The 20,121-nt window shown below is 46.8% G+C and overlaps 1 protein-coding gene across 4 annotated transcripts in view; it reads left to right on the plus strand.

Moving 5' to 3' along the window:
• LOC118372333 (disco-interacting protein 2 homolog B-A-like) overlaps nt 1-20,121 on the plus strand; it is a 101,458-nt gene that overhangs the window by 71,275 nt on the left and 10,062 nt on the right. Inside the window, exons 18-31 of one of the 4 annotated variants that reach the window (XM_052484805.1) lie at nt 1,843-1,979; nt 3,952-4,032; nt 4,224-4,351; nt 5,215-5,329; nt 6,906-7,107; nt 7,199-7,311; nt 7,719-7,742; nt 9,334-9,414; nt 9,672-9,795; nt 9,980-10,101; nt 10,229-10,340; nt 19,223-19,332; nt 19,597-19,727; nt 19,910-20,078. In XM_052484805.1, the coding sequence (XP_052340765.1) occupies nt 1,843-1,979; nt 3,952-4,032; nt 4,224-4,351; nt 5,215-5,329; nt 6,906-7,107; nt 7,199-7,311; nt 7,719-7,742; nt 9,334-9,414; nt 9,672-9,795; nt 9,980-10,101; nt 10,229-10,340; nt 19,223-19,332; nt 19,597-19,727; nt 19,910-20,078 (1,649 nt within the window). Of the gene's footprint in view, nt 1-1,842; nt 1,980-3,951; nt 4,033-4,223; nt 4,352-5,214; nt 5,330-6,613; nt 6,707-6,759; nt 6,853-6,905; nt 7,108-7,198; nt 7,312-7,718; nt 7,743-9,333; nt 9,415-9,671; nt 9,796-9,979; nt 10,102-10,228; nt 10,341-19,222; nt 19,333-19,596; nt 19,728-19,909; nt 20,079-20,121 lie in introns of those variants that run through there. The other 3 variants (XM_052484806.1, XM_052484808.1, XM_052484807.1) reach the window with 3 other exon arrangements.

A 20,121-nucleotide genomic window follows, 5' to 3' on the forward strand; every position in this document is an offset into this window, starting at 1 on the left:
ACAGCATTCTATAACACACCACTATAACACACGTTACTATAACACACACACCACTATACCACACCTCTCTACCACACCACTCTCTACCACACCTCTCTACCACACCACTCTCTACCACACCTCTCTACCACACCACTCTCTACCACACCTCTCTACCACACCTCTCTACCACACCACTCTCTACCACACCTCTCTACCACACCTCTCTACCACACCACTCTCTACCACACCACCATACCACACTATACCACACCACCATACCACACCACCATACCACACTATACCACACCACTCTATACCACACCACTCTATACCATACCACACCACTATACCACACCACTCTATACCACACCACTCTATACCATACCACACCACCATACCACACCACTATACCACACCACTATACCACACCACTATACTATACCACTATAACATATCTCACTATAACACACTTTACTATAACACACCCCACACCACTATAACACACTTTACTATAACACACCACTATACCACACCACTATACTATACCACTATAACATATCTCACTATAACACACCACTATAACATATCTCACTATAAAACACCACTATAACATATCTTACTATAACACACCACTATAACACACCACTATACTATACCACTATAACATATCTCACTATAACACACTTTACTATAACACACCACTATAACATATCTCACTATAAAACACCACTATAACATATCTCACTATAAAACACCACTATAACATATCTCACTATAACACACTTTACTATACCACACCACTCTATACCACACCACCACACCACTCTATACCACACCACTCTATACCACACCACCATACCACACCACACCACCATACAACACCTCTCTACCACACCACTCTCTACCACACCACTCTATACCACACCACTCTATACCACACCACTCTCTACCACACCACTCTCTACCACACCACTATACCACACCACTATACCACACCACCATACCACAGCATTCTATAACACACCACACCACTTCACTCTTTCTGTTGTGTTCATCACTGACTGACTTTGACCATGGTGGTTTAACTGTGTCTTGTCAATGTCACTTCCCTGGTGTTAATTCTACTTTGCTCAGCGTTTTAGTCATTGTTTTATAACCCCTTAAGATCGATGTCCACTCCCCCTACAGACATCTAATTAGCATAATAACAAAATCCTCGTTAAAAATCCATCCGTTTAAGTTTGAGATGTCATTCCACCGCATCCGCCTATGTGACACTTCTGCATCTGCAGTGAAAGGTGACCGAGCTAGAACGGTGTCTGTGCAAAGGTGAGACTCTTATACATACATGTCGGTTGTTTGGCTGTAGGACGTCCACGGGCCTCACAAGCCTCGTCTGAAGGTCCCCCGGTACACAGTATATGGAGACTGTTTAGTGACAAAAAATAAGGGGTTAAATACATATTTGTTTTTATTTAAAAAATGTTTCCTGATCTTATATCTCTGATATACGATTGACACTTCAGAACAAACTTCTTTTAGAATTTTTTGGGGGGGCTATCTGATGTTCCATGTCATGAGTCTGTTATTCAATGTGTTTTGTTTGGGGAAAATAGCATTAAGGACAAATAAAAATGTTAATCAAATTTATTTATTTTTTAATACTTCTAGTGGTCTTCAAAATCAAATAGCAAAAATGATCCTTGGGTTCACCTTCTTAAAACAATTCTATTTAACTTAGTAGTCCCCCCTGCTGATTTTATACAGCACTTTTCATGGACCCAAAGATGCTTTTGGGAGTTGGTGTCTAATGTGTGTATGTGTGTTTTAGCCCTAATGTCATAGTGTCTTGTGTTTCAGCTCTGATGTGTATTGTGAAGCCAGACGGGCCTCCACAGCTCTGTAAGACCGACGAGATCGGAGAGATAGTGCTGAACTCCAGGGCTGGAGGAACCTTGTACTACGGTCTACCTGGAGTCACCAAGAACACCTTCGAGGTGAGGACTTTTTACTGAACCCTCTCATCGAGTTTCTGCATTTCTGTTCAGTGTAGTGCTACTGACACTGGGATGTAGCCATCAACCTAAGAACATGACTCCTCTGTCAGAGCATTACAATTCTAAAAGCTCTACCCCAACTGTATTATTCAGTGGTCATGGTTACCTATGGTCTCTATTACTAATTAGGGTTGCCAAGCAACCATTTAATTTACAGAAGTTACCTGAATCTTTGGTAATTTTGCTAATTAACAGAAAATGTATTGAACATCTATGGTACCTTTGGTATTTTATACTGGAATAATATTTATATTCTTATTATAGTATTCATTTATTTGATTTTATCCATGTCCATGAGTTTCTAGTGGATAGACCACTCGGTTCAAGAGAAAATAGCCTAATTAAAAATTAGCATCATTTTCTATTAACTCTTCCAATTATTAACTTCTTTTTTTTTTTACAGCTGCCACCAGTTTGACTCCAAAACATAGTCAAATAAAGTGTGTAAAATGTTATATATATATATATTAAACACCAATGGTATTCACTAAGTTGATGTTTTATATTTAGGGTAATGTTTTACAGCTTTCTCATTCTACACCGAACAAAAATATAAACGCAACATGCAACAATTTCTAAGATTTGACTGAGTTACAATTAATATATGTCAATTGAAATAAATGAGGCCCTAATCTATAGATTTCACATGACTGGGAATACTGATACGCATCTGTTGGTCACAGATACTGGATCAGAAATCCAGTCAGTATCTGGTGTGACCACCATTTGCCTGATGCAGCTTGACAAATCTCCTTCTCGTAGAGTTGATCAGGCTGTTGATTGTGGCCTGTGGAATGCTGTCCTCCTACTCTCCAATGGCTGTGTGAAGTTCCTGGATATTGGCAGGAACTGGAACACACTGTTGTAGACATCGATCCAGAGCATCCCAAACATGCTCAATGGGTGACATGCCCGGTGATTATGCAGGCTATGGAAGAACTGGGACATTTTCAGCTTCCAGGAATTGTGTGTAGATCCTTGTTGCATGGGGCTGTGCATTATCATGCTGAAAACATGAGGTTATGGCGGTGGATGAATGGCACGACAATGGGCCTCAGGATCTCGTCACGGTATCTCTGTGCATTCAATTTGCCATCGATAAAAAGCAATTGTGTTAATTGTCCGTAGCTTATGCTTGCCCATACCATAACCCCATCGCCACCACGGGGCACTCTGTTCACAACGTTGATATCAGCAAACCGCTCGCCCACACAACTCCATACACGTGGTCTGCGATTGTGAGGACAGTTGGACATACTGCCAAGTTCTCTAAAACAATGTTGGAAGTAGCTTATGGTAGAGAAATGAGATTTCAATTATCTGGCAACAGTTCTGGTGGACATTTCCTGCATGCAGATTGCATGCTTCCTCAACTTGAAACATCTGTGGCATTGTGTTACAAAACTGCACCTTTTTTTCAGCACAATATGCACCTGTGTAATGATCATGCTGTTTATTCAGCTTCTTGATATTATCCTGGCAAAGGAGAAATGTTCACTAACAGGGATGTAAACAAATTAGTGCACCAAATTTGAGAGAATTTGGCTTATTGTGTGTATAGAACATTTCTGGTATCTTTTATTTCAGCTCAAGAAACATAGGACCAACACTTTACATGTTGCGTTTATATTTTTGTTCAGTATCTTACTTAATTATTTCATATATTTTACGAGAGGACCAGAGATAATTAGACACCTGGCCAAAAGGGACAGTTCATTCTGGTATATTACTGGTAAACTTAGAAAGTTTCCAGTAATATACCCTCCCTTTGCAACGCTGATCTCTCTAACCTGAGTTGAGGAGTTGTGTTGACAGTTAAACGTGGTGTTGTGATTGGTTGAAAGGACGATCATTATGTAATATATTATGCAGTAACCTCCATAACTGAAAGTGTGTCCCTCTGTCTCTGCAGGTGATTCCTGTGAACCAGGCTGGAGCTCCGATAGGAGACATCCCCTTCACTAGGACTGGCCTGCTGGGCTTCGTAGGGCCGGTAAGATAGAAAGACCGTCATTTCAGGCCCTACCTAACCTATTCAGTCTATAGCTATGCACAACTGCTTTATATCAACAAAACATGTCAATGTAGAATAGAGTTTTGGCGTGTCTGTTGATGTCTAGAGAATGAAAATAAATGGTGACATTGCTTTGTTACCTTCTGCTATTTCCCTCCCTAACTCCTCAGGGAAGTCTGGTGTTTGTAGTGGGGAAGAATGAGGGGCTCCTGACGGTCAGTGGTAGACGACACAATGCTGATGACTTGGTGGCCACAGCCCTGGCCGTGGAGCCTGTCAAAACTGTCTACAGGGGGAGGTGAGTGTGTCAGGAGCACAGTCCTTCTGGTGTGAGAGTGCTTTGGCCGTGGAGCCTGTCAAAACTGTCTACAGGGGGAGGTGAGTGTGTCAGGAGCACAGTCCTTCTGGTGTGAGAGTGCTTTGGCCGTGTGGAGCCTGTCAAAACTGTCTACAGGGGGAGGTGAGTGTGTCAGGAGCACAGTCCTTCTGGTGTGAGAGTGCTTTGGCCGTGGAGCCTGTCAAAACTGTCTACAGGGGGAGGTGAGTGTGTCAGGAGCACAGTCCTTCTGGTGTGAGAGTGCTTTGGCCGTGTGGAGCCTGTCAAAACTGTCTACAGGGGGAGGTGAGTGTGTCAGGAGCACAGTCCTTCTGGTGTGAGAGTGCTTTGGCCGTGGAGCCTGTCAAAACTGTCTACAGGGGGAGGTGAGTGTGTCAGGAGCACAGTCCTTCTGGTGTGAGAGTGCTTTGGCCGTGGAGCCTGTCAAAACTGTCTACAGGGGGAGGTGAGTGTGTCAGGAGCACAGTCCTTCTGGTGTGTTTTGCTGTGTTGGTAAGGTGTGAGAGTGCTTTGGCCGTGGAGCCTGTCAAAACTGTCAACAGGGGGAGGTGAGTGTGTCAGGAGCACAGTCCTTCTGGTGTGTTTTGCTGTGTTGGTAAGGTGTGAGAGTGCTTTGGCTGTGGAGCGTGTCAAAACAGGGGAGTGCCACAGTCATTCTGCTGTGTTGTTTCGCTGAGGTCTTAAGGCGTGAGAGTGTGCCGTGCTGTCTTGTCCCTCTCCCGGAGGAGGATCACTGTGTGCTCTGTGACGATGGTCTCTAGTGTGAGAGTAGGTTGTTATTGTGGGTTGTGTGTTATTGCTGACTGACTCTCTCCCTGGTGTAGGATCGCCGTGTTCTCAGTAACCGTGTTCTATGATGAGAGGATAGTGATCGTAGCGGAACAAAGACCAGATGCCAGTGAAGAGGACAGCTTCCAGTGGATGAGCAGAGTACTACAGGTACATGTTTTATGTGTGTTCTCTCCTCTATAAATATATCTACCTCCGTACTAAAGATATAATGCGTATTGTCTCATATCTATCACAGGTACCTAGTATTATCTATCCTTCCATCTATTTATCATTGATCTTCACTTGTCAAACTCACCCCACTGCTTTATAATCAATCTCCATATGTTTCTTTCTAGTTATCTATCAGTGTGCACTTTTTAGGTTAAAGGTGCAATATGCAGAAATCGCTCTGCCATTTCCTGGTTGCTGAAACTCTAATAGTTTGCCTAATTTCAGTTTATGTGGCAAAACATGCTAGTATAGTGTAGATAATCACTGTACCATATAAACAGATGTCAACATTTTGAAGTAAAAAAAACAATTTCAAAACGAAACTAGAAAACAGAAGCATAGAAATAGCGCACATAATAGTTAGACTTGCTTTCAATGAGAATGACAGATCTATAACTCACATTTCTATGTGAATTTGGTTGGGACGCCCAAAAAGTTACATATTGCAGCTTTTTTAAGTTCGTAGTAGAAGTACATCTAGGCGACAGTACATTAACGGCAGTGGTGGAAAAAGTACTCAATTGTCATACTTGAGTAAAAGTAAAGATACCTTAATAGAAAATGACTCAAGTGAAAGTTACCCAGTAAAATACTACTTCAGTAAAAGTATTTGGTTTTAAATGTACTAAAGTATCTAAAGTAAATGGAATTGCTAAAATATACTTAAGTATCAAAGGTACAAGTATAAACCATTTCAAATTCCTTATATTAAGCAAACCAGACAGATAGCCAGGGGCAAACTCCAACACTCAGATACCATTTACAAACCAAGCGTTTGTGTTTAGTGAGTCCACCAGATCAGAGGCAGTAGGGACAACCAGGGATTTTCTCTTGATACCTGTGTGAATTGGATAATTTTCCTGTCAAAATGTAACGAGTACTTTTGGGTGTCAGGGAAAATGTATTGAGTAAAAAGTACATTATTTTCTTTAGGAATGTAGTAGAGTAAAAGTAGTCAAAGTAGAGAGACCCCAAAAACTACTTAAGTAATACTTTAAAGTATTTTTACTTAAGTACTTTACGCCACCGATTTAACAGTAAGCTGGCCCTATGACGTGTGTTCTGTCTACCATAGGCTATAGACAGTATCCACCAGGTGGGTCAGTACTGCCCAGCCCTGGTCCCAGCCAACACGTTACCCTGTTATAGGTAGCACACCGAACAACAGTGCATACAGTACTGGCATCACATAAACAGTATATCATGTGTTTTCCTCGACAGGCTATAGACAGTATCCACCAGGTGGGTCTGTACTGCCCAGCCCTGGTCCCAGCCAACACGTTACCCTGTTATAGGTAGCACACCGAACAACAGTGCATACAGTACTGGCATCACATAAACAGTATATCATGTGTTTTCCTCAACAGGCTATAGACAGTATCCACCAGGTGGGTCTGTACTGCCTAGCCCTGGTCCCAGCCAACACGTTACCCTGTTATAGGTAGCACACCGAACAACAGTGCATACAGTACTGGCATCACATAAACAGTATATCATGTGTTTTCCTCAACAGGCTATAGACAGTATCCACCAGGTGGGTCTGTACTGCCTAGCCCTGGTCCCAGCCAACACGTTACCCAAGACACCACTGGGAGGGATCCACATCTCTGAGACCAAACAGAACTTCCTAGAGGGGAACCTGCACCCCTGTAACATCCTCCTCTGTCCACACACCTGTGTTACCAACCTGCCCAAACCACGGCAGAAACAACCAGGTGTGGCTATAATGACTGTCTATATCTCTGACACAGTGACACTTGACACTGTAGTAGGTGTGTACCTCTAACTCTCCTCTCCGTACTATAGTTGGAGTGGGCCCGGCCTCCATCATGGTTGGTAACCTGGTAGCAGGAAACAGGATGTCCCAGGCTGCAGGCAGAGAGCTGGGTGTGGTGGAGGAAGAGGGTCTGGTCAGGAAGGTAAGACCCCACTGAGCCAAGCTGTACTGGGCTGAGCCAGCAAGGTGTCGGCCCAACTGTGTGAAAACAAACACTACAGTACCAGCTCTACAGTCTGTCTTCAATACTCACCAACACCAAGAATGGAGCACAGCTGCTTTACCAACAATCACCATCTTATTTACCGTAGTCCTAATGACAAACGTATAGCAGAAGTGTTGTTCTGTCTCTACATCTTATTTACCGTAGTCCTAATGACAAACGTATAGCAGAAGTGTTGTTCTGTCTCTACATCTTATTTACCGTAGTCCTAATGACAAACGTATAGCAGAAGTGTTGTTCTGTCTCTACATCTTATTTACCGTAGTCCTAATGACAATGTATAACAGAAGTGTTGTTCTGTCTCTACTTTCTCTCTGGCGATGTAGCTCTGTATGTGGCCCACCGTGATGGTAAGAGTTTAGGAGACATACCTGCCCCAGTAAGGCTGCTTCTCTCAGATGTGCTGCTTGACAGTGACTGTGTATTATGTCTGCATCCCTGTAACCGTGAGCAGATCAATGGTGTGGCCCCCTGTAACCGTGAGCAGATCAATGGTGTGGCCCCCTGTAACCGTGAGCAGATCAATGGTGTGGCCCCCTGTAACCGTGAGCAGATCAATGGTGTGGCCCCCTGTAACCGTGAGCAGATCAATGGTGTGGCCCCCTGTAACCGTGAGCAGATCAATGGTGTGCCCCCTGTAACCGTGAGCAGATCAATGGTGTGCCCCCCTGTAACCGTGAGCAGATCAATGGTGTGGCCCCCTGTAACCGTGAGCAGATCAATGGTGTGCCCCCCTGTAACCGTGAGCAGATCAATGGTGTGGCCCCCTGTAACCGTGAGCAGATCAATGGTGTGGCCCCTGTAACCGTGAGCAGATCAATGGTGTGGCCCCCTGTAACCGTGAGCAGATCAATGGTGTGCCCCCTGTAACCGTGAGCAGATCAATGGTGTGCCCCCTGTAACCGTGAGCAGATCAATGGTGTGGCCCCCTGTAACCGTGAGCAGATCAATGGTGTGCCCCCTGTAACCGTGAGCAGATCAATGGTGTGCCCCCTGTAACCGTGAGCAGATCAATGGTGTGGCCCCCTGTAACCGTGAGCAGATCAATGGTGTGGCCCCCTGTAACCGTGAGCAGATCAATGGTGTGCCCCCTGTAACCGTGAGCAGATCAATGGTGTGGCCCCTGTAACCGTGAGCAGATCAATGGTGTGGCCCCCTGTAACCGTGAGCAGATCAATGGTGTGCCCCCTGTAACCGTGAGCAGATCAATGGTGTGCCCCCTGTAACTGTGAGCAGATCAATGGTGTGGCCCCCTGTAACCGTGAGCAGATCAATGGTGTGCCCCCTGTAACCGTGAGCAAATCAATGGTGTGCCCCCTGTAACCGTGAGCAGATCAATGGTGTGCCCCCCTGTAACCGTGAGCAGATCAATGGTGTGCCCCCTGTAACCGTGAGCAGATCAATGGTGTGGCCCCCTGTAACCGTGAGCAGATCAATGGTGTGCCCCCCTGTAACCGTGAGCAGATCAATGGTGTGCCCCCCTGTAACCGTGAGCAGATCAATGGTGTGCCCCCCTGTAACCGTGAGCAGATCAATGGTGTGCCCCCCTGTAACCGTGAGCAAATCAATGGTGTGCCCCCCTGTAACCGTGAGCAGATCAATGGTGTGGCCCCCTGTAACCGTGAGCAGATCAATGGTGTACATCTGTTGAATGAGGGAATGGGCTGTGCAATCACACAGCGAAGCACACAGAACCTCACAATACGTGTGTTTTTACTGTGCTTAAAGCCTGCTATTGTTCTCCCTCCACAACCGTCCTGTTTCTGTCCACTAGTCTTTGGTTCTCTTCTCTCCTTTAATGGTGGCTTCCTCTTTCAACACCAGTTCAGAGTCCTGACCCACACTCTCCCCTCTTTCAGCACCAGTTCAGAGTCCTGACCCACACTCTCCCCACTTTCAGCACCAGTTCAGAGTCCTGACCCACACTCTCCCCTCTTTCAGCACCAGTTCCTGTCTGAAGCGCTACAGTGGAGAGCCCAGAGTGACCCTGACCACGTCCTGTATGTGCTGCTCAACGCTAAGGTTGGATGGTCACACCTCTTGAGATGTTCCCATTGTTACTCACATTTCTTATGCTCTTATACGTTTTAACATGTGATTGTGGAGGTTGTGTTGGCTCCCCTAGCGAATGCCTCCAGCCTAGGCTTTAGCTGAGTGGGCGAATACAGTCTTGTGTTGTGCAGAGGACCAGGGTTCGAACCCTGGTTGGTCACACTTGCTAGGCCTTCCTGTATATTGCACCTGTACAGGGTCTCTTACCACCTCTGTCCTCCCTCCAGGGGGCAGCAGTGTGCACAGCCACGTGTGTTCAGCTGCACAAGAGAGCAGAGAAGATAACCTCAGCCCTGATGGAGAGAGGAGGACTCAACACTGGGGACAACGTAGTGCTGCTATACCCCCCTGGTGGGTTGAATGACCTACACACACACACTTCACACGAGGCTGCTGATACTGTCCATCCTCACATATACAATCTCTGCATAAGATTAGTCAGTTAAATTATATTGTTAACAGTCCTCCCCTCTTCTCTCTCTCGGGTCCCCTTCCCCACCCTTCTTACTCCCTCCCTCTCTCTCTCTCACACCAGGCATTGATCTGATAGCTGCCTTCTATGGCTGTCTGTATGCTGGGTTGATCCCTGTAACAGTGCGGCCCCCTCACCCCCAGAACCTGGCTGCTACCCTGCCCACTGTCCGCATGATCATCGACGTGAGTCAACTAAAGCCACGAAGACGTTTTCACATAACCGCTTCATGAAAGATGTTATGCCTCAATATATACAAACATGTATTTGTACTATGAAAACTTCAAATTCCTGTCTGTATGTGTGTTGCAGGTGAGTAAAGCTGCCTGTATCCTAACCACCCAGCCCCTTATGAGGATCCTCCGGTCCAGAGAGGCTGCTGCCAGCGTCAACGTCAAGACCTGGCCCACTATCATAGACACAGGTACTGTGGCAAATCCCAGATGACTCCCAAGACACGCTATTTTCACATGATAGGGCACTACTTAGGACCAGAACCACATAGTGTACACTATACAGGGACCAGAGCCACATAGGGTAGTGTACACTATACAGGGACCAGAGCCACATAGGGTAGTGTACACTATACAGGGACCAGAGCCACATAGGGTAGTGTACACTATACAGGGACCAGAGCCACATAGGGTAGTGTACACTATACAGGGACCAGAACCACATAGGGTAGTGTACACTATACAGGGACCAGAACCACATAGGGTAGTGTACGCTATACAGGGACCAGAACCACATAGGGTAGTGTACACTATACAGGGACCAGAACCACATAGGGTAGTGTACAGGGACCAGACATAGGGTAGTGTACACTATACAGGGACCAGAGCCACATAGGGTAGTGTACACTATACAGGGACCAGAACCACAGGGTATTGTACACTATACAGGGACCAGAACCACATAGGGTAGTGTACACTATACAGGGACCAGAACCACATAGGGTATTGTACACTATACAGGGACCAGAACCACATAGGGTAGTGTACACTATACAGGGACCAGAACCACATAGGGTAGTGTACACTATACAGGGACCAGAGCCACATAGGGTAGTGTACACTATACAGGGACCAGTAGGGTGTACACTATACAGGGACCAGAACCACATAGGGTAGTGTACACTATACAGGGACCAGAGCCACATAGGGTAGTGTACACTATACAGGGACCAGAACCACATAGGGTAGTGTACACTATACAGGGACCAGACCAGAACCACATAGGGTAGTGTACACTATACAGGGACCAGAACCACATAGGGTAGTGTACACTATACAGGGACCAGAACCACATAGGGTACACTATACAGGGACCAGAGCCACATAGGGTAGTGTACGCTATACAGGGACCAGGGAGCCACATAGGGTAGTGTACGCTATACAGGGACCAGAACCACATACAGGACCAGAACCACATAGGGTAGTGTACACTATACAGGGACCAGAACCACATAGGGTAGTGTACACTATACAGGGACCAGAACCACATAGGGTAGTGTACACTATACAGGGGAACCAGAGCCACATAGGGTAGTGTACGCTATACAGGGACCAGAACCACATAGGGTAGTGTACACTATACAGGGACCAGAACCACATAGGGTAGTGTACACTATACAGGGACCAGAACCACATAGGGTAGTGACCAGGGAGCCACATAGGGTAGTGTACGCTATACAGGGACCAGAACCACATAGGGTAGTGTACACTATACAGGGACCAGAGCCACATAGGGTAGTGTACACTATACAGGGACCAGAACCACATACAGGGACCAGAACCACATAGGGTAGTGTACACTATACAGGGACCAGAACCACATAGGGTAGTGTACACTATACAGGGACCAGAACCACATAGGGTAGTGTACACTACAGGGACCAGAGCCACATACAGGGACCAGAGCCACATAGGGTAGTGTACGCTATACAGGGACCAGAACCACATACAGGGGGCCACATAGTGTACACTATACAGGGACCAGAACCACATAGGGTAGTGTACACTATACAGGGACCAGAACCACATAGGGGGACCAGGGACCAGAACCACATAGGGTAGTGTACACTATACAGGGACCAGAACCACATAGGGTAGTGTACACTATACAGGGACCAGAACCACATAGGGTAGTGTACACTATACAGGACCAGAACCACAGAGGGACCACCATAGGGTAGTGTACACTATACAGGGACCAGAACCACATAGGGTAGTGTACAGAACTATACACAGGGACCAGAACCACATAGGGTAGTGTACGCTATACAGGGACCAGAACCACATAGGGTAGTGTACACTATACAGGGACCAGAACCACATAGGGTAGTGTACACTATACAGGGACCAGAACCACATAGGGTAGTGTACACTATACAGGGACCAGAACCACATAGGGTAGTGTACACTATACAGGGACCAGAGCCACATAGGGTAGTGTACACTATACAGGGACCAGAGCCACATAGGGTAGTGTACACTATACAGGGACCAGAACCACATAGGGTAGTGTACACTATACAGGGACCAGAACCACATAGGGTAGTGTACACTATACAGGGACCAGAGCCACATACAGGGACCAGGGTAGTGTACACTATACAGGGACCAGAACCACATAGGGTAGTGTACACTATACAGGGACCAGAACCACATAGGGTAGTGTAGTGTACACTATACAGGGACACTATACAGGGACCAGAGCCACATAGGGTAGTGTACACTATACAGGGACCAGAACCACATACAGGGACCAGAACCACATAGGGTAGTGTACACTATACAGGGACCAGAACCACATAGGGTATTGTACACTATACAGGGACCAGAACCACATAGGGTAGTGTACACTATACAGGGACCAGAACCACATAGGGTAGTGTACAGGGACCAGAACACTATACACAGGGACCAGAACCACATAGGGTAGTGTACACTATACAGGGACCAGAACCACATAGGGTAGTGTATGCTATACAGGGACCAGAACCACATAGGGTAGTGTACACTATACAGGGACCAGAACCACATAGGGTAGTGTACACTATACAGGGACCAGAACCACATAGGGTAGTGTACACTATACAGGGACCAGAACCACATAGGGTAGTGTACACTATACAGGGACCAGAACCACATAGGGTAGTACACTATACAGGGACCAGAACCACATAGGGTAGTGTACACTATACAGGGACCAGAACCACATAGGGTAGTGTACACTATACAGGGACCAGAACCACATAGGGTAGTGTACACTATACAGGGACCAGAACCACATAGGGTAGTGTACACTATACAGGGACCAGAACCACATAGGGTAGTGTACACTATACAGGGACCAGAACCACATAGGGTAGTGTACACTATACAGGGACCAGAACCACATAGGGTAGTGTACACTATACAGGGACCAGAACCACATAGGGTAGTGTACACTATACAGGGACCAGAACCACATAGGGTAGTGTACACTATACAGGGACCAGAACCACATAGGGTAGTGTACACTATACAGGGACCAGAGCCACCACTATACAGGGACCAGAACCACATAGTGTACACTATACAGGGACCAGAACCACATAGGGTAGTGTACACTATACAGGGACCAGAACCACATAGGGTAGTGTACACTATACAGGGACCAGAACCACATAGGGTAGTGTACACTATACAGGGACCAGAGCCACATAGGGTAGTGTACACTATACAGGGACCAGAACCACATAGGGTAGTGTACACTATACAGGGACCAGAACCACATAGGGTAGTGTACACTATACAGGGACCAGAACCACATAGGGTAGTGTACACTATACAGGGACCAGAACCACATAGGGTAGTGTACACTATACAGGGACCTATACAGGGACCAACCACATAGGGTAGTGTACACTATACAGGACCAGAACCACATAGGGTAGTGTACACTATACAGGGACCAGAACCACATAGGGTAGTGTACACTATACAGGGACCAGAACCACATAGGGGGTAGGACCAGAACATAGGGTAGTGTACCACACTATACAGGGACCAGAACCACATAGGGTAGTGTACACTATACAGGGACCAGAACCACATAGGGTAGTGTACACTATACAGGGACCAGAACCACATAGGGTAGTGTACACTATACAGGGACCAGAACCATAGGGTAGTGTACACATACAGGACCAGTAGGGTAGTACACTATACAGGGACCAGAACCACATAGGGTAGTGTACACTATACAGGGACCAGAACCACATAGGGTAGTGTACACTATACAGGGACCAGAACCACATAGGGTAGTGTACACTATACAGGGACCAGAACCACATAGGGTAGTGTACACTATACAGGGACCAGAACCACATAGGGTAGTGTACACTATACAGGGACCAGAACACATAGGGTAGTGTACTATACAGGGACCAGAACCACATAGGGTAGTGTACACTATACAGGGACCAGAACCACATAGGGTAGTGTACACTATACAGGGACCAGAACCACATAGGGTAGTGTACACTATACAGGGACCAGAACCACATAGGGTAGTGTACACTATACAGGGACCAGAACCACATAGGGTAGTGTACACTATACAGGGACCAGAACCACATAGGGTATACACAGGGACCAGAACCACATAGGGTAGTGTACACTATACAGGGACCAGAACCACATAGGGTAGTGTACACTATACAGGGACCAGAACCACATAGGGTAGTGTACACTATACAGGACCAGAGCCACATAGGGTAGTGTACACTATACAGGGACCAGAACCACATAGGGACCAGTGTACACTATACAGGGACCAGAACCACATAGGGTAGTGTACACTATACAGGGACCAGAACCACATAGGGTAGTGTACACTATACAGGGACCAGAACCACATAGGGTAGTGTACACTATACAGGGACCAGAAACCACTATACAGGACCAGAACCACATAGGGTGTACACTATACAGGGACCAGAACCACATAGGGTAGTGTACACTATACAGGGACCAGAACCACATAGGGTAGTGTACACTATACAGGGACCAGAACCACATAGGGTAGTGTACACTATACAGGGACCAGAACCACATAGGGTAGTGTACACTATACAGGGACCAGAACCACATAGGGTAGTGTACACTATACAGGGACCAGAACCACATAGGGTAGTGTACACTATACAGGGACCAGAACCACATAGGGTAGTGTACACTATACAGGGACCAGAACCACATAGGGTAGTGTACACTATACAGGGACCAGAGCCACATAGGGTAGTGTACACTATACAGGGACCAGAACCACATAGGGTAGTGTACACTATACAGGGACCAGAGCCACATAGGGTAGTGTACACTATACAGGGACCAGAACCACATAGGGTAGTGTACACTATACAGGGACCAGAACCACATAGGGTAGTGTACACTATACAGGGACCAGAACCACATAGGGTAGTGTACACTATACAGGGACCAGAGCCACATAGGGTAGTGTACACTATACAGGGACCAGAACCACATAGGGTAGTGTACACTATACAGGGACCAGAACCACATAGGGTATTGTACTATACAGGGACCAGAACCACATAGGGTAGTGTACACATACAGGACCAGAACCACATAGGGTAGTGTACACTATACAGGGACCAGAACCACATAGGGTAGTGTACACTATACAGGGACCAGAACCACATAGGGTAGTGTACACTATACAGGGACCAGAACCACATAGGGTAGTGTACACTATACAGGGACCAGAACCACATAGGGTAGTGTACACTATACAGGGACCAGAACCACATAGGGTAGTGTACACTATACAGGGACCAGAACCACATAGGGTAGTGTACACTATACAGGGACCAGAACCACATACAGGACCAGAACCACATAGGGTAGTGTACACTATACAGGGACCAGAACCACATAGGGTAGTGTACTACTACATAGGGTAGTGTACACTATACAGGGACCAGAACCACATAGGGTAGTGTACACTATACAGGGACCAGAACCACATAGGGTAGTGTACGCTATACAGGGACCAGAGCCACATAGGGTAGTGTACGCTATACAGGGACCAGAACCACATAGGGTAGTGTACACTATACAGGGACCAGAACCACATAGGGTAGTGTACACTATACAGGGACCAGAACCACATAGGGTAGTGTACACTATACAGGGACCAGAACCACATAGGTATTGTACATAGGGGTAGTGTACACTATACAGGGACCAGAACCACATAGGGTAGTGTACACTATACAGGGACCAGAACCACATAGGGTATTGTACACTATACAGGGACCAGAACCACATAGGGTAGTGTACACTATACAGGGACCAGAACCACATAGGGTAGTGTACACTATACAGGGACCAGAACCACATAGGGTATTGTACACTATACAGGGACCAGAACCACATAGGGTAGTGTACACTATACAGGGACCAGAGCCCAGAACCACATGTACACTATACAGGGACCAGAACCACATAGGGTAGTGTACACTATACAGGGACCAGAACCACATAGGGTAGTGTGCTATACAGGGACCAGAACCACATAGGGTAGTGTACACTATACAGGGACCAGAACCACATAGGGTAGTGTACACTATACAGGGACCAGAGCCACATAGGGTATTGTACACTATACAGGGACCAGAACCACATAGGGTAGTGTACACTATACAGGGACCAGAACCACATAGGGTAGTGTACACTATACAGGGACCAGAACCACATAGGGTAGTGTACGCTATACAGGGACCAGAACCACATAGGGTAGTGTACACTATACAGGGACCAGAACCACATAGGGTAGTGTACACTATACAGGGACCAGAACCACATAGGGTAGTGTACACTATACAGGGACCAGAACCACATAGGGTATTGTACACTATACAGGGACCAGAACCACATAGGGTATTGTACACTATACAGGGACCAGAACCACATAGGGTAGTGTACACTATACAGGGACCAGAACCACATAGGGTAGTGTACACTATACAGGGACCAGAACCACATAGGGACTATACAGGGACCAGAACCACATAGGGTAGTACACTATACAGGACCAGAGCCACATACACTATACAGGGACCAGAACCACATAGGGTAGTGTACACTATACAGGGACCAGAACACTATACAGGACCAGAGCCACATAGGGTATTGTACACTATACAGGGACCAGACCACATAGGGTAGTGTACACTATACAGGACCAGAGCCACATAGGGTATTGTACACTATACAGGGACCAGAGCCACATAGGGTAGTGTACACTATACAGGGACCAGAGCCACATAGGGTAGTGTACACTATACAGGGACCAGAGCCACATAGGGTATTGTACACTATACAGGGACCAGGTAGTGTACACTATACAGGGACCAGAACCACATATACAGGGGGTAGGTATTGTACACTATACAGGGACCAGAACCACATAGGGTAGTGTACACTATACAGGGACCAGAGCCACATAGGGTAGTGTACACTATACAGGGACCAGAACCACATAGGGTAGTGTACACTATACAGGGACCAGAACCACATAGGGTAGTGTACACTATACAGGGACCAGAGCCACATAGGGTAGTGTACACTATACAGGGACCAGAACCACCTATACAGGGACCAGAACCACATAGGGTAGTGTACACTATACAGGGACCAGAACCACATAGGGTAGTGTACACTATACAGGGACCAGAACCACATAGGGTAGTGTACAGGGACCACTAGTGTACAGGGACCAGAACCACATAGGGTAGTGTACACTATACAGGGACCAGAACCACATAGGGTAGTGTACACTATACAGGGACCAGAACCACATAGGGTAGTGTACACTATACAGGGACCAGAACCACATAGGGTAGTGTACACTATACAGGGACCAGAACCACATAGGGTAGTGTACACTATACAGGGACCAGAACCACATAGGGTAGTGTACACTATACAGGGGAACCAGAACCAGAACATAGGGTAGTGTACACTATACAGGGACCAGAACCACATAGGGTAGTGTACACTATACAGGGACCAGAACCACATAGGGTAGTGTACACTATACAGGGACCAGAACCACATAGGGTAGTGTACACTATACAGGGACCAGAACCACATAGGGTAGTGTACACTATACAGGGACCAGAACCACATAGGGTAGTGTACACTATACAGGGACCAGAACCACATAGGGTAGTGTACACTATACAGGGACCAGAACCACATAGGGTGTACACTATACAGGGACCAGAGCCACATAGGGTAGTGTACACTATACAGGGACCAGAACCACATAGGGTAGTGTACACTATACAGGGACCAGAACCACATAGGGTAGTGTACACAGGGACCAGAACCACATAGGGTAGTGTACACTATACAGGGACCAGAACCACATAGGGTAGTGTACACTATACAGGGACCAGAACCACATAGGGTAGTGTACACTATACAGGGACCAGAACCACATAGGGTAGTGTACACTATACAGGGACCAGAACCACATAGGGTAGTGTACACTATACAGGGACCAGAACCACATAGGGTAGTGTACACTATACAGGGACCAGAACCACTATAGGACCAGAACCACATAGGGTGTACACTATACAGGGACCAGTAGTGTACACTATACAGGGACCACATAGGGTAGTGTACACTATACAGGGACCAGAACCACATAGGGTAGTGTACACTATACAGGGACCAGAACCACATAGGGTAGTGTACACTATACAGGGACCAGAACCACATAGGGTAGTGTACACTATACAGGGACCAGAACCACATAGGGTAGTGTACACTATACAGGGACCAGAACCACATAGGGTAGTGTACACTATACAGGGACCAGAACCACATAGGGTAGTGTACACTATACAGGGACCAGAACCACATAGGGTAGTGTACGCTATACAGGGACCAGAACCACATAGGGTAGTGTACACTATACAGGGACCAGAACCACATAGGGTAGTGTACACTATACAGGGACCAGAACCACATAGGGTAGTGTACACTATACAGGGACCAGAACCACATACAGGGTAGGGTGTACACTATACAGGGACCAGAACCACATAGGGTAGTGTACACTATACAGGGACCAGAACCACATAGGGTAGTGTACACTATACAGGGACCAGAACCACATAGGGTAGTGTACACTATACAGGGACCAGAGCCACATAGGGTAGTGTACACTATACAGGGACCAGAACCACGTAGGGTGTTTACCTTCGCTGTGTGTCCTTTCAAGATGACCTCCCCAGGAGGCGGCCCCCCCAGCTCTACAAGCCCCCCACAGCAGAGATGCTGGCCTACCTGGACTTCAGTGTGTCCACCACAGGAATGCTGACCGGGGTCAAGGTAAGGGCACTATTGTAGCATGTCCATCTCAGGAGAAATGATCCCACAGCCATTCTTTTGCATATTAAAAGGCATATGTTTTTTCTCTCTCGTCTTGTTTCTCTATCTCTCTCTCTCTCTGGTTTCTCTCGTCTTGTTTATCTCTCTCTCTCTGGTTTCTCTCGTCTTGTTTATCTCGGTCTCTTTCTTTATCTGTTTTCTCTCTCTCTTGTCTCTGTTTTTTCTCTCGTCTCTCTGTCTCTTTGTGGTGTGTGTGTGTGTCAGATGTCCCACTCGGCGGTCAGTACTCTGTGTCGCTCCATCAAGCTACAGTGTGAGCTCTACTCCTCACGCCAAATAGCCATCTGTCTGGACCCCTACTGCGGCCTGGGCTTCGTACAGTGGTGCCTCTCCAGGTAAGAGACACACGGCTGTGCTGCCATGATTTCACATACATTTTGTATAATCCTTGTGCCGCTCCTATGTCGCTCTATGATCTAGTGTTGTTGACACTGCGGCTGATCTCTATTGAGCAGAAAAGTGACAGCAGCTTTTTACGTTGTGTAATAACTAGAGAACGTTCCAATATTGTGTGTAGTGTGTACTCGGGTCACCAGTCCATCCTGATCCCTCCTATGGAGTTGGAGCTGTCCTTACCTCTGTGGCTGAGCACCCTGAGCCAGTACAAGATCAGAGACACCTTCTGTTCCTACTCTGTCATGGAGCTCTGCACCAAGGGCCTGGGCACACAGACTGACTCTCTCAAGGTGAGGAACACACACAGACAGCTCGCTCGCTCGCTCGCTAGGT

Source organism: Oncorhynchus keta, chromosome 28 (genome assembly GCF_023373465.1).
Source record: "Oncorhynchus keta strain PuntledgeMale-10-30-2019 chromosome 28, Oket_V2, whole genome shotgun sequence".
Taxonomy (NCBI): Eukaryota; Metazoa; Chordata; class Actinopteri; order Salmoniformes; family Salmonidae; genus Oncorhynchus; species Oncorhynchus keta.